General features: G+C 42.2%; 1 protein-coding gene across 3 annotated transcripts in view; it reads left to right on the forward strand.

The window, feature by feature from the left end:
• The window catches only part of erfl3 (Ets2 repressor factor like 3), a 64,421-nt gene extending 55,793 nt beyond the window's left edge, over nucleotides 1-8,628 (forward strand). For all 3 annotated transcript variants that reach the window (XM_015036049.1, XM_015036050.1, XM_015036048.1), the window contains 3 exons: nucleotides 5,232-5,347; nucleotides 5,770-6,902; nucleotides 7,244-8,628. In XM_015036049.1, coding sequence (XP_014891535.1) covers nucleotides 5,232-5,347; nucleotides 5,770-6,902; nucleotides 7,244-7,897 — 1,903 coding nt within the window. In that variant the 3' untranslated portion in view covers nucleotides 7,898-8,628. The remainder of the gene's footprint in view (nucleotides 1-5,231; nucleotides 5,348-5,769; nucleotides 6,903-7,243) is intronic.
• Nucleotides 8,629-15,884: the final 7,256 nt, after the last annotated feature.

Here is a 15,884-nt window from a genome sequence, read left to right on the forward strand (position 1 = left end):
CCACATTTACAAAACCTGTTGCAGGAAATGCAGCTGCATCTGCACCTTGTTATCCGCCACTCTGGCAGGGTCTGTTTATGGGTCAGAGGTTGTCTGTTTACAGCCGTGCATTCAGTGGAAGCACCTAGCGCCGGGGAGAAACTGCAGGGACAGAACCACTGCATGCATTGTATAACTATTGTCTCCATCTGCAGCATGTATGTATTCAACTTACATGAGTTCTGTGTGTTTGTCTTTGTCCTCAGTTGAATGGGGTCTCTGTTTTCTGCTCTGCTCTACTACATCTCTGCGCCCACAGAGTGTGTGACCGGGCCAATCAGAGCCTGACCAGATCCTTTTCTTCAAAGTAAACACATTCACATCGATGTAAATGCATCAAAAGTATTTATATCATTGCACGCATTCGTACAGAGCATGCAACATCTTCACAAGTCACACCCCCAGCCCACATGCTCGCACAAACACATTTAATTTCCTTTTCCACTCAGTAAACACCGTTACACGAAGGGCTTTGACGTGTGCGACTTGTTCACACAAACACACACCTGAGTATGAGCAGCTGGTGTGTGTGCATATGTGTTGAGGTAGATCTGGCTGGGATGCGAGTGTTTGTAACAGCCGACGCTGACGAAAGATGCAGAAAATAAACACGGGACGCATGGGGAGTATTGTAATCCTAACTTCCTGTCACAGTCAGCCCCTATTTACGGCCCAACAATGGGCAAGGCACAGCCTGTCCACGCGCACGCAGAGCGGGGCTGCCACTGTTCGCTTTTAGAGGAGGACATTGGTGTGTTTGTGTGTGTGGAGTGATACTGAAAAAGAGCTCATCAGGACATCAAATTACAGGATGTTAAACACAGTTCATCTATAAAAGACTTTTTTTTTCTTTTTTTTTTTTTACTTGACAATCTCACTTTGATGTTCAAGAACATTTTGAGCTCTAACTTTATCTGTCATCTGCTGACATTGTGGGGTTTTTTAGCTCCTAGGGTTATGCTGCACTCCTGCCATCCTGTTGACGATTACCCCACACTGATCTTACATCTTTTTGAAAATGCTAAAAGTATAGTTTTTATCTGCTTTGGAGAGTTATTCTCAGGCCACTGGTGATAATCAATGGTAAATACTGAAATGTCAGTTGTCATATATGCCTGTTTTTTTCTTTCCTCTCTTTCTTATCTGTGCTTTCATCACTCTGGGAGCATTTTGGGCAACATCATTAGTGTCCAGTGTGAACATCTGTTGCCGTATGACTCTGTCCAACTGGCTGAATATTATTACATTAGGGTGAAAAATGCAGGTTCATAACATATTTAATATATCAGATAACAATTATTGTGCCCCAGTCAGTCCTTTGTGATGTGAATATAGCACACAATGACACTACAATATATGGTTCAGCCCTACTATAAACCAAAGTACATGATTTGCTCTTCCCACAATCCATTAGTTCCATCAAATATTTGTTATTTTAGATCTTTAAAGTTAAAATTTTGTCAAACTTTAAAGGTGCTGGTCAGATCGTTCCAGAGAATCAACCAAACTCAGTTTAGTGTGACCTTTACCTTTCATGATTGGGGTTTTTGTATTTGTTTTGCAGTTTGGTTATAAATCTTTTCGTGATCAGATCGCAACAAACTTCCATCTGTACATGACTGTGGTGACATCACAGAAGGCATAGAGCAGCCCAGCGTGTGCATTGCATTTTTCTTGAAAAATAATTTTAATGGTGCAAACCACAGCCCTGGTTAACCCAGTTACGTAGCTGGAAATTTAAACAGCTGACTTCTCAAAATTGTTACCCTGTTAGGTCTTATTTTAGACGCACTCAATGAGACACAACATAATAACAACAAGTATCTGAAAATACTGCCAGTGATGTTTGTAAAGCCTAACTTTAGTTTCCATCTTAGTTATTACACCCATAAATTTTGAGTTCTTAAGTTGTTCCTATATGTATAGTTGTGTATTTTTCTAAAAGGAGAGAGTCGGTTTTTGTTTTTAAATATAACTAATGTGTGGTTTGAAGTGTTGATGTCCTTGCATTACACTGCTGCTTATCTCTGCTTTGATCATCAGATTTTGGACATAATTGCAGCCTTACGCCTACAATCAATCACACACTCCTTTGTTTCCTTGGATCTTGTCAGGGTCATCGTTTCAGTTCAGCACAGAGTGGAATAAAGATGCAGCAGACAAATCTGAGGGGTCACTGATGTGTGTTTCTGAATGATATGGCGCAGTGTGTGTTAGAGGTGCAAGTGTCTGTGTGTGCATACAGGGCAAGTTTGGTGGGCAGCTAAACGCAGGCACTCAAAGAATCCCTTTCTTCTCTTTTGAAGTGAGTTCAAATGCTCTTCAAAGACCGTCTGCCCGTATGACGGCGCAGGAGTCGGTGGGTGGGGGTGGATCACCACGTGCTCCAGACTCACCACCAGTTGCTGCTAAGTTGTTGGCAGTTTCCAACTTTGGATCTCGGTATTTTCTTGCTTCACGGCTCCATTCATCCTTAGTGTACAAAGGTTTTACCTTCGATTCAAGTTCATTTTCCATATTTTATGGAACAACAAAGTGTTTTAGCCCTAATTTTAATATTGTTGTTGCATCTCGATCAGTAACAGTCGTCTTTGAAAATATTTACATCCAGATAACAAAGTGGGTGCTGAATTTAAGTTGTAGTTAAGGGCTCCCAGTTAGGGAGGTTTACATTATTTCAAACAAATATTTTATTATATTCTATTTATTTATACTCTTTTTCAGTGAGCCAGTTTGGCTACAAAGCTGGAAAACTGAATGTGGTAGGATTCTCTTTGGGTCACAATTCGGTTCGATTTAGATTCTGTTTTGATTTAAACATTTTAATATCAATTTAATAATAAGTATTATAGAAGTAATTTATGAATTGTCTATTTTTTTATTTTCTCTGTTTACTGTTTACAGTGTATATATTAACATTTTTGAGCAGGAAAATGGCAAAATTACACTTGTGCTCAGTGTGAAGTACAAAAGTTAAAACATGACAGTAGTGTGTTAAAACTGAAGTAAAAGGTATCTAAACGTAAATAATTCTCCTTGTGGAAACTGAGATAATTCACATTTTTGAATATTTTTTAACCGTATTGGAACAATATTTTGATTGTCACTCCTCACCAGTAGGTGGCGGTAATGCAACTACCAATAAACTTGAGAAGATGATCATAGGGTCTTCTACAAACACCCTATGATAGTTGCAAAGCATTGATGAATCAATATTTTTTACCCACCCTTGAATCTGGAGTATTCCAACTGAGAATGAGTTCCTGTAGCTTTTCTGACTTTCTGTCCAGTCTGGATTGGTACCGGACCCTCAGACGGTCAGCAGTGCAGCTTGTTGACTTTTCAGTAATCAACTAATTTGGCCACACTCCTGTTCTGATTTTAATTCTTACTGATTTCCTGCCTGCTTCTCTGTCTCCTTCCCTCCCTTTGCTCCCGATCACCTCACCCTCCCTCCTCTCCAGACCCTTGTGAGTGTCTCCCCTAGAGCAGAAATTACATGCTGCTTTGTGCCTGGCATAAACAATGTTTTCAACAGTGCAGGCCTGTCCTGTCTCTCACTGTCCCTCCCTCCCTCACCCATCGCCTCGGGGGGGATCAGTGGAGATAGTTGGAGGAGAAAGTGGAAGACGGGGGGTATCAGTGAGGGAGAAATGAAGAAGAGAAGGGAGGGTGAAGAGGACAAGTGAAAAAGAGCAACGGCTTGTTCCCAGAGCAAGAAAAATGGTAGAAAAAGTCTGGTAATAGGCATAATAAGAGGGGGGAAGAAGGCCACAGGAAAAACAGACGCACACCACCATGCAGTTAACTACCACTGAGTTTAAATGATCGTCAGCGGGCTTTGATTAACCAAACAATAACTACATACCTTCAAGAAACCCTTATCTTTACCAGGCCTCATTATCTAACTTGTGCTAGAAAACACATGCTGAAAGAAAATTAAAGTGTGTTTGTGTAAAAATTAGGAGGCATGCAGCATCCCGGCTTGTTCTCTACCTGTCTCTGTGTTGCTCCTGCTGCCCTTAGACGGTGTGTGGCTGCCAGGGTTCTGGAGGTTACATAAAAGTGGATGTGGATCAGGATAAGAAAGGAGAGAGACGTTACATAAAGAGCTGTAGCTGGACAAAGGTTAATAAAAATGGAGCCTTGTAGTGTAGGGAGGAACCATGGGAGAGAGAGAAAGCTCAGGGGGAGAAATGGAGAGAATGGCCATTACATAAACAGATAAAGATGGGTTGAATTATTGGTGGATTTGCTTTGCTGTTACATAAAACGAAAATCTAGCAAAATGATAACAAAATCTCCCGTCTGGTGTGTGGCACCACACTGACACCATTTGAACCCTCTTTTACATAAATAAAACCAACAAATAAATATGGGAATCTCATAGCATGTTGTTTTGATTTACCACAGCGTTATGGCAATAACACAACAATTTGTAGTACTTTTACTTAAAACTGAAAATAAACTGGTATTATAAATAAGCTCTAATTAAAGATGCAAGTTCCTGTCTTTGCTTTTGTAAAACCTTGACCTGCTAAATATCATTGTTGGTGCATTTCTGATTTCTCTTTATGAAATCATAACTGGCGAAGAGATGACATGACAGTTGAGGGCCGTCGCATCATCTCAGTTAGTTTGTTTTTTTTTTGTCACAGTTTAGTGTCAAAGCAAACCAAACCAACAGAAAATGTAGCAAATGTTGCAATTTTGGCCCCTAATCAAACGACCGGACTGTCAGGTGTGGAAACACCTCTAAGCAAACCGTCCTCCTGTAAAATCTTCATTCAGTCTGTCCTGTCTTAATAACCCTCTACCTATTGGCTGGGATGGTGATGCCGCTCACACCAGCCTCTGATCTTTTTAATCATTTGCTTTTCCTTACACACAGCATCACTGTGCTGCTCCACGGCTCATCTGTCTGTTTTCTCTCATCTCCTTCACCCTCCCCTCTCCTCCTCCGTCCTCCTTTTTCTGGGTCTGCTTTGTGCAAATGTCATACAACACTCTGTAATATCTGTTGTGCCGGCGGTGAGGGGTGCATGAAAGACTCGTGCCTTATTAAAGTGTGGGCTAGTGCGTGCAGGCACATCTGTCGCAGCCTCCATGATTTCGATGAAATGATTGATGCAACACGACGCCTGAGACTTGAATTAAATAGTGCGATGTGTTTCGGTTTTGCTCTTTTCCAGATACTACTACAACAAGAGGATCCTTCATAAGACCAAAGGCAAGAGGTTCACCTATAAGTTCAACTTCAACAAACTGGTTTTGGTCAACTACCCATTTTTCGATGTGGGTTCCACTGGTAAGCCTGCATGATCAAATATTTCATTGTATTTATGTAATTAAATTAGGACTAGGCGTGTTAGTCAACATGTCAGCAGTAAGCTTCAATGTAAATATGCCCAAGTTAGCACAACAGCTAGTTTTCATCTGTTATCCTAAGGCAGATAAGAACAAGAAGCAACTCTTAAAACAAAGAGCAGAAAAAAAAATGCAAACATCAACATAGCACATTTCAGCCACAAGGCAGATCAAACTGCTTTGCATCGTAAAAACACAAAAATAAAGTAATTAAAACACCATACAGTCGCCACATGAGAGACCAGTAACAAACATTACATTTTGTTAAGTCCCAGTTATTTGGTCAATGGAAATGCAGCTTCTGTTATATGGGAGTGTTTCAGGACATTTCGTTTAATTTCTTTTTTTCATTGGTGTTCCCAGGAAGCAGTGTACCTCAGAGTGCGCCACCTGTCCCCACCGGAGCAGGAACCCATTTCCGTTTCCCTCCTTCCACGCCTTCTGAGGTCCTCTCCCCCAACGAGGATCTGCGCAGCCCCGGGGGCATGTTCAGCACCGTGGCGCGACGGATGGCCCGCGGCTCCGTCAGCGACTGCAGCGACGGCACTTCGGTCAACTCGGAGATCGAGGAGGGGAATGGTGGTGCAGGAGAGGAGAGGGGTGAGAGGAGTGTGAGCGGAGGAGGAGGGGGCCCTGGCGGCGGCGGGAGCTACCGGAGCATCATCCATCCGCGTCTGTCTCATGAGGCTCTCTTCCGTATGTACGGAGGGCCGGGTAACCCTGCAGGCCACCCCGGGCCTCGTGGCCCCGCGGGGCACCGGATCCACCAGGAGCCACTGTCTCCCTTCCCAGTGTCTCCTCTGCCTGGACCCCCAGGGGCGGGCCTCTTGGCCCCTCCTCTGTCTCCAGCGCTGTCCATGACCCCAACGTCTCACCTGCCCTACACCCCGTCCCCCACGCTGTCTCCCATGCTGGGCTCCCACTTCTCCTTCAACCCAGAGGACATGAAGCGCTACCTGCAGGCCCACACCCAGTCCGTTTACAACTACGGCCTCAGCCCCCGGGCGTTCCTCCAGTACCCCAACATCGTGATCCCACAGCCCCACCGGCCCGCCGCCGACAAGCCCGGCCTGGCCGCTGAGAGGGCAGAGCGAGGCGGAGGAGGGGAGAGGGCCGGAGACCGACACCATCACCCGTCTCTGGCTCACTCCGCCCACCACCACCCACAGCCTCCTCACTCGGCCCACTCACACCCCCATTCCCACCCCATGCACCACCCTCTCCACCTGGGGGAGGAGCCACCTCACATGTCTCCCTTCAAGTTCAAGCTGCAGCCACCACCTCTGGGGAGGAAGCAGAGGGACGGACAGAGCCAGGGTAAACCGAGGCAGAGCTCCCTGTCCTCTGGCTCCGGGTCCGGGTCCATGTCCTCCACCTCTGGACTGGGGTCCTCGCTGTCCTTCGGCAGCGACCTGAGCTCGGCAAGCGGGTCAGGGGTCATTTCTGCCTCCTCCTCAACGCAGTCCTTGAACAGTGCTGGACTCCCAAAGATAAAGGTGTGTAAACCTTCTCTTTAATCAGAGTTTAATTCTTCGGTCATTTTAGTGTACCTGGCAAAACGTTTCCCACAGTTCCTCACATTTCAACCATGAACATCATTGTGTTTCATTGGATTTTACAAGCATGAGATGGACCAATAGAAAGTAGTGTGTTATTCAGGATTCATATAGGTGCCAGCCCTAGCTCCAACCCTAGTTATGGGTCAAAATTTCAAGAGATATGAATACTTTCAAGGTGTAGACTAAGAAGAAAGTGAGGTTAGTTGCAGAATAAATAAAACTGCTGGATAATAATTCGGTTTCTGTCTTAATTTATGCTGTGATTTATCGTTCCTCAGGTGGAGCCCATCTCTGACATAGAGTCAGAGGAAGAGGTGGAGGTGACGGACATCAGCGATGAAGACCCAGACGAAAGAGATAATGAGTTTGAGCTCTTCTCCGCTCGACACTCCAGAGTTTCCAACCATCACCACAACCACCACCTGTCCAACGGCACGGCAGCCGCCCATCATCCGTCGCAGGACGAAGACCTGGACGAGGACGTCTTCAAAGCCCCCGCTCCTCCTCCTCCAGGTCTGATGCCGTTCTTCACCTCGCAGCACGCCCACCGCGGCCTGACCGCCCTCAAGAGTGAACCGGTGGAGCCGGGCGAGAGCCACGCCGCCCAGTCCCAGGCGGCCTCGACCGGAGCCGCGCAGGGGAAGTGCATCCCTCTGAAACTGCGGTTCAAGAGGCGCTGGAGCGAGGACCAGCGCATGGAGGCGTCGCAGGAAGAGTCGGACGACAAGAAGGTCCGACCGGAGGAAGGGAGGAATAAAGGGAGGCAAACTAACGGATGTGTGGAAATGGAGGAGGACGGGGAAGACGGAGACAGTCCCCCTCCGCTAGCTTATGAGGGGTCTTTATCAGCGCCTCTGGCTTCACATCGGAGGGTCAGCGCCGAGCTGCACCGCGCCACGGCCCAGCTGTCCCTGGAGAACAAAGACTGCTGAGGAGCGCAGCCCCAACACTACTGCTCCAGCAGTACAGGAGTTTGTAAATGTAATCCCACTCCCACACTGACAAACTAGACGACCCGAGAGCAGAGCCTGACACACACGCTCATAACACTGACACAGCCAGACTCCTGTTGAGTCAGAGCCGCCATCAATCCTGGAAGAACCAGCTCCCACACTGCAAAAACACAACAAGCAGCGTTTTTATGTAGTTCCTAGTCCAAATGTCTTAGTACTGTTGAAATAAGACAAAATTTATATACAAGTTCAGCACAATGTAGGAGCTTGTTTAGAGTCAAATTTTCAAGTCCTGCCACATATTTTCAGTTGAACTTGGGTCTAGACTTTGACTAGACCATTTTAATATGTGAATATTTTTAATCTAAACCAGTGGTGCCCAAACTTTTTGCGGAAACTGCCAAATTGAATCTACTGGCAGGACACAAAGTTGCTGAAATTAAAAATGCAAAAATGAATTTATTGCGATTTTACTTTGTTTTTAACATTCTACCAGCTCGACAATGCAACGTTTTCATGAAATCTATGTATTTAAAAACTCAAAGCATAAAAAAAGGGGGCAACAATTTGTTTATTGTGATTTTTCTTAGTTTTACCTGCTCGACACTTAACACAAATTTTAATTAAATCTATAAAATCTTGCACACTCAGAATATTTAGGCTTTCCACATTGTTGCCTTGGTAAATGAAAAACAGACAATTTAATATTTTTGAAAAAGTCCTAGTTGTTGGTGAATAATCAAATTGTACTACTTATTTCACTTATAACTGGCACTTTTTCATCAATATTAAATTATTGACTTAAAACAAGCTCCTTCGTCTTGCTGAGTAAGTTAGTTTTGTCTCATTTCAAGTGTACTGAGACATTTGCATTAGAAACCAGACTAAAAATACTTGGTAAGATTTTGGTGTTTTTGCACCAGGCCAGTGAAGCTCCCATCTTCTCATCATCAGCAGCCACACAACTCTTTCCTCAGGAGAAACGACCCCTCACAGCCCTGCAGCTCGCCCTACAGGCCAACGGGACTTCTAAGTGCCTGCATCAAACCCCGAGAGCCCTGGAGAGAGACATGCTGGGTGGGACAGAGGAGGGCGGCTGGGAGGAAAGATCATGTGGGACAGGAAGGAAAGTGGCGAGTGGGGCTGTTGGGTGTTAGTCTGGCCCTCTCCACTCAGGGAAGCCTTTTGCTGTATCTTTATTGGATCCACACAGACACATCGAACGGGACTCAAGGGACTTTTATCGAGCCCAAACCAAGCAGAGACGTCAACTTTTCCCTCAACATTTGACTTTGACACCACCACCCCTCTGATTTCCTCCTGTTCTGTCTTGTTTCACTTCAAAAACACAAAATATAACCAGTTTTTTTTTTGTTTGTTTTGTTTTTGTTTTTGCTTTTTTGCTCTATTTCCTGATGAAAATATCTTAAGACACTTGAAATAAGACAAAACTAACTGAAGAGTAACTTTTCAGCAAGATATAGGAACTGGTTTTGAGTAAAGAATTCATTACTATTGATGAAACAACAGTAGATTATTTCACTTTAATCTGCCAGTAGAACTAGTACTTTTTCATCAATATTAATAATTTACTTAAAACAGGCTGCTATATCTTGCTCAAAAATTTCTTCTGAGTTAGTTTTGTCTCATTCCAGATGTACTAAGGTTATTTGCGCTAGTACTTGGAGCAAAAATACTTGGTGAGATGTTGTGTTTTTGCAGTGTTCTCTCGTGGACCACGTGTGGAAACATCACGACTCTCTTCTCGCAGAAACAATATGAGCCCCGGGTTGATGTGGGGGAGCGTTAAAAACACGAAGGAAGAGCGAACCAATCTCTGCTTCTCCACCTGAAGTAGTTTCAGCTGCAGCTCGAGCTCGTCTAACAATCGTAGTGTTAAACTAAACCAGCAGACACACACATGCACAGCACTGCCGTCACAGCTCCCTCTCCCTCCAAACACACACTGCCGCTGATCGCCTTCTTTTTAAAGCTTGTAAAATAGTTCAAACTGAGCTCTAAAGCCACACGCAGAATATATCTTTATATATGTTCAGACGGAGATGATTACGGAAGAGTTTAAGAGAAGCACAGCATTTTAATGATGGATTTTTTTTTTTTTTTTTTATGGTGAGTGGATCATTTTCAGATGGTATTATGGGGGCAGCAGAACAAGGAGCGGTGGGGGATTTCTTGTATATTTGTTGCATATGTAAACAAAGAGCTCAGGCCGGTCCATCAGAGGAAGGAAGAGAAAACCAGCAGACTGCTAATGATTCAGACGGTTTGCTTGGCTCTGCTGTTCACTTGGTTTTGCAGTAGCCTGCCCTGTCAGCGTGCAGCGCTCTGTTTTTTTTTTTTGTTTGTTTTGTTTTTTTTCCTCTCTGTCTGCAGTCTCGCTCTGCTCAGCGGGGTTCTCCCTGGTCGGAGCTGTCCTGGCTGCAGGCCACCTCTCCAGGCTTCCTCTGTGTATCAGAGCCGGCTAAGCGAGGCGCTAATCCTGCGCTGTTCTCCTACTCCAGTTAGTGTTAACGCTTCAAAGTTCTGCACAGTTGAGAGAAAAGGGTTAATTATTATACCGAGATGCCCCTCTCCCTAAAACCTATGCACTTTTACACACACACACACACACACACACACACACACACGCACGAGTGTTTTTGACAGGCTCTGACATCCTGACGTCACCTGGTTGGTTACCTCTGTTCCTTGAAAAACTTTTTGAATCTTTTTGTCAGTGAATCAACAAGCTTTGTTGTATTTTATGTGATAAACCAACACAAGTTATTGCAGAGAAAAAGATGCATTGATTTCATTTTTACTTTTTTAAATCTGAAAAGTGTGGTTGGCCTCTCTTCAGTCATCATGTCTTCACCGGCTTTGTACATCTACATCTTTAACTTAAGCTTGTTTTTCCTCTGCAAACAAGCTCGAGCTCAGTTGGATCGGACTGAGGATCTCTGTGAACATGAATTTTCAAGTCCTGCCACATATTTTCATTTTGACTCGATCAAAATAATTTCAAGAGCCACAAATGGCCCCTGGACCACGCTTTGGACCTCCCCTAGTTGATGCAGATGGAGACTTTTTTTCCAACTAGGACTAAACTCTGACCCATAAATTAAAATCTTCTCATCATCTTTGATACAACACGAACTTTTCATCTATTTATAAACCATCAGATCAGAACACATCTATCCATTGACCCAAATCTGTCTTTAATTATATTTTTAAAACTTGGTTAAATACTTTATTTTTGAATTAAGAGCGACCTAAATCATGTTTTTATTGCTGCAAATAGACTAAAAAGTTTGGACACACCTGATTTAGTCTCAAGTCTGTTGCAGCCTCCATGCTGAAGAGAAGCATTTCCAGATCATGATACTTCCACCACCATGCTTCATCATAGTGATGGTGTGGAAAACTGCAGATGGCAGTTATCTCACATTTCTTTCAACAATAGCCAGACCAGGGTCTGCAACCTGCAGCTCCGGAGCCACAAATGGCTCTTTGGACAATCCCCACTGGCTATTAAAAACTTTGACTAAAAATCATGAAGAAATAACTGAAGTTTTAAAAAGACATAATAACAAATGCATGTTTTAGCTATTTTCAGTTTCTACATTTCATTTCCATAGCAATGATACTAGAAGTACCAACCATTTTTATATGATCTGCTTTTCTTATTAGGTTGGCAGTATGTGCAAATATCAACATCCCGTCAAAAGGTAGATATTTAAAAGGTAGATATTTATCAAAAGCTATAAGATCATGGTATTTGTGGCTCTAAACCCATTTTATTCATCAGAATTGAAGCCTTCATGCTCTTTGTTCACTATTATGCTCTAACAAATGTCCAAAGCCTTCAAAGAACATCTGGATTTATACTAAAATGAAATGACACACAGATTGGCTTTAATTGCCAGGTTAGCAACTTCTAAAATAAATGCACACCGCACTTTTCAGATTTTTAACCTGTTTGTGTTTGTCCTTCAAGGAACAGTAGATGATCTGCAGTCTGTCTGTGGCTGAACTGATTAAATTTCTCTCATTAAGACCTCTGGTGGTCTGGATTGAAGCACACACACACACACACACACACACACACACACAGGTCGTACGTCTGTATTTGAACTGACAGCTGCCTTACTTCACCACATCTCAGCGACAGACATGACGCCCGTCTGAGCTGCTTTGCGCTCTCTGTGGTCTCGCTGCCGAACGTTTTCTCGCCGTGTCGGACTTCCTGCCGACAGACTAGGCAGTGAAAAGGTCACCAGTTACTCTCTCATCCTGTTACAGGCCTCAACTGTCAGACAAACGGCACAAATTTTACATTTCTCCATTAAAAAAAAAGAAGAAAAGAAAAAAAAAAAGAGTACAGACTTCTTAGTTTATTTTTATGATGTCAGTATGAATATGGATTCTTGTTGTTTTTATTGAGTAAGTTACCTCTCCACCTGGCATTATTTTTATTCCGCGGCTCGGCTACTTGTTGCTTTTTGCGTCGTGAGCATCACTATGGAGGGTATTAATGATTTGACCCCCTGAACTTCATTCCCTGTATTGAATCCTTTCCAGCTTTTAGTTCTTTTTTTTTATGTGATATAAGTGAAATATGTGACAATAACTTCAGTGCTGACAGAGATCTACCACCTGGGATGGAGCAGGAAGCAAAGCGGGCGAGGGTTTTATTTCAGGGCACAGAGGGAGTTTTTATCCTTTTCTTTTGTCTTTTATTGTCATTTTAATTTTATAATGTTACTTTTATCGCTCACTCTTGTATATTTTCCTTGTGTTGTTTTTTTTTTTTGGGGGGGGGGGGATGATTTTAAAAGAAGAAAGTTGTGTTTTACAGTGTAAAGATCTCCCTCTTTCAGTCTGTTTTCTCTCCTCTTCTCTCCCCAGAGCTGTTGCGTAACACCTCACACGGAGACCGGAGAGTTAATACTATGATGTAACATTGAATTTCTGCGCTTCTTTCATTGGTTTTTTTTTTTCTTTTTTTTTTTTTTTTCAAAACTTGTAATTAAGATGTAATCAGGGTTAATTAAAACCAGTTAAAACCCCAATATGAATGTCGCTGCTCTTCCTTAATGCATCCATATTCATTCAGGGGATTCAGGGTTTTATTGTGTGTTTATTTGTAAACAAAGAGATTAACTTCAGACTTTCTGTCGTCACAACATCGAGCCAACGTGCGTGCATGAAAGATTTGGTTGTTTCAAGATTAAAGCAAATTTAAAATGACTCACAAAATGCTTCTTTACGAAAAGCGTTTTTAAGACAGAAGGATGGAATTTATTCCTTTTCCCCTCAATGATAAGTTCCAGGTTTGAGGATTGGTTTTAGTGTTTTCCAGACAAATAAAAGAAATTGTTGTAATTCTACATTTTTTCAGTGTTACACTTCCCAGATGCTGTATTCTTATTTTTTTCTTTTCTTTCTTTCTTGTGCAGTTTTTCTCCCATCCATGTCATTCATTTTTCTTTTTCCTTTCCTATTTTTACTACTGTTTCCTTTTTTCTTATTTGTCATCCCTTCCCCCCCTTCTTTTCTGCCTTTTGTCCTTTTTCAAGCTTTTTCTTCAGTTTTTTTCTTTTTGCCATATTCTTCTGTCCTTCCTTTCTTCCTATTTTACATCATTTCCTTCCTCTCTTCCATGTATCCTTTTCATTCCTTCCTTGTAACATTCTTTTCCTTCCTCTTTCCTTTCTTGAGTCCTTCCTTTTGCCCTCGTCTTAAACCATCTATCCTTCCTATTTTTTCTTCTTTTCCTTTCTCTGTTGTCCTTCCTTCCTACCTGCTCCAGCCTCCCTACATCTTCCAACACCGTACAACCAGCTATGAAATCATAGTAAGCTTCAGTATTTTGTATTTAATTTAAACTGCGGATGTTTTGAAGATGAAATGGACTTTTCTTCATGGCTGCACCAGTTTTTAATTGTTCCCAGCTGTTTGGAGCCAGAATAATCCTCCTGGATTATTTTGTTTGTCAACCTGGACTGACTTCATGCTGTGAAGATCAGTGCAGGTCATCACCCTGCAGCACCTGTTGCAGGGTGATGGAGGATGTTTATGATCACAACTGGACAGATGTCCTCGTCTTCATGCTCAGGGCTTCATAACTTTTCCAGACTAATATACCTCAGCTTTAGTTTTTTTTTTTTTTGTACACTGTTTGGAGTTTATCATCTGTATGTTTCAAACACTACAAAGAGTCTCAAAGTGAACTTAAAAAGTATTAACAAGACAAGAAAGTCATTTTCAGAAAGGCTGATCAACAAAATGTTGAAGCTTTTATTTCTGGTTCTTTGCTAAAATATAAAAGAATGGCAGCTTTAAAACCTTCGAATCATCCATCGTTTATATTGGGATTCTACAATCTGCAGCTTCGGAGCCACAAACGGTTCTTAAAAAATCTATGAAGAAACGACTTGATTCTTATAAACTGTCTTGCTTAATAATAAATAATCTGTAAAACCTCACAAAATGTGACACTAAAACATTGATTTAGTCTTTAAAATATTCCTTAAATTCCTTTGACATTTCTTAACATTTTAATAAACTTTTTTTCCCCATTTTTAAACTTCAATAAACACTTGAGTGCTTAAAGGTTTAGCAAAATTATTTCTGCTTCCAAAGCATTTTCTTTTTACATTCCTCTTAAAAATCTCTAAGACAACTTTTAGATATCTTTTCATCACATTCTTCAAAGAGTTTATCACCTGTTAGAAAAGGTTTGAGGAATCCTTTTGTAACCGTTTATTTTCTAACTTTCCTGTTGGATGCTGAGAGAGTGTTTTGAATGTAATGATTCCACAAGACTGTAAATTTCACTAAATTATCTCATTCATGCTGCTGTGAAACATTTATTTTAATAATTACAGAGCAGAAGTCTTTTCTCTCGTTTCACCATGTCAGTTATGAATGAGTGAAAGCGATCCTCACTAATATGTTAACCTCAGAGAAGAAAAGCACTTTGTCTTTTCACCCGCATAATGCTCAGAACAGGTTTCGCCATGTTGCCTTGTAACGTGACGTCTGTAGCCGCTGCGTTTCTTTGTTCGTCTCAGGTCCAGTAGGTTGACTTACCGACAGACACACTCGGGTCCACTGTATTTATTCTAGCAAAACAGGAAATCATGTTGGTGGTTAACATCAGTCCAGCAGCTTCTGCCCCTATACATTCAATGAAATACAACAAATAACCCCAAACAAACTACAGAGCAATTGCATGCGACAGTTGACGAGCAGCAGTTAGCCTGTAAAATGAAACGTATTAGCTAAAATCCACATTAATCGTGATAATTAAAAATATTTACAAAATCACTGGCGAAACACTGCGTATGGTTACATTTGTCTAAAATATATGTTCAAATATAATACTTGTAAAGAAAACACAGAGCTAATCCTAAAACATACCACAGTTGCCTTTTCTCGCTCTGTATGTCGGTATTACGCACGACCTGTTGCCATGGCAACCGACAAACAACAGCTCAACGAGCAGGTAGAGCAGAGATGACCGATCAGGGGAATCAACACCAAAAAACAAACATTTCCCACACAGAAAAGTAGCAAAAAGACTAAAACAGAACATCTAGTCTGTTACATTATGTTGTCGGGTTTAATGTCTATATTGTTTTTATTAATAAGTTTTCGCCTGAACACCGTGGTGGTTGATTAGCTGATTTAAACAGCTGCTTTACTGATGACTTGGTGGGCGGGTTGTTTAGTACTAACGGAACCAAAACACACCGAACTGCGCAGCACATGCTAAGGTTATCAAAGTCAATACCAGGCCAGCAACACAGTTAGGCTAGAATAACAGACCCACTGCTCACTTTTTCAATCTTTTATTTAAATTAAAACGGTTGAATTAACTGCTAAACATCGCATCCGTTGCTCTGATTCTTTGCGTGATTGTAGTATTTTCCTGACCACCGATATTCCTGACTCAATGGAC

The sequence above is a fragment of the Poecilia latipinna genome, unplaced genomic scaffold (assembly GCF_001443285.1).
Source record: "Poecilia latipinna isolate Pla-1442-1.1 unplaced genomic scaffold, P_latipinna-1.0 Scaffold355, whole genome shotgun sequence".
Classification (NCBI taxonomy): domain Eukaryota; kingdom Metazoa; phylum Chordata; class Actinopteri; order Cyprinodontiformes; family Poeciliidae; genus Poecilia; species Poecilia latipinna.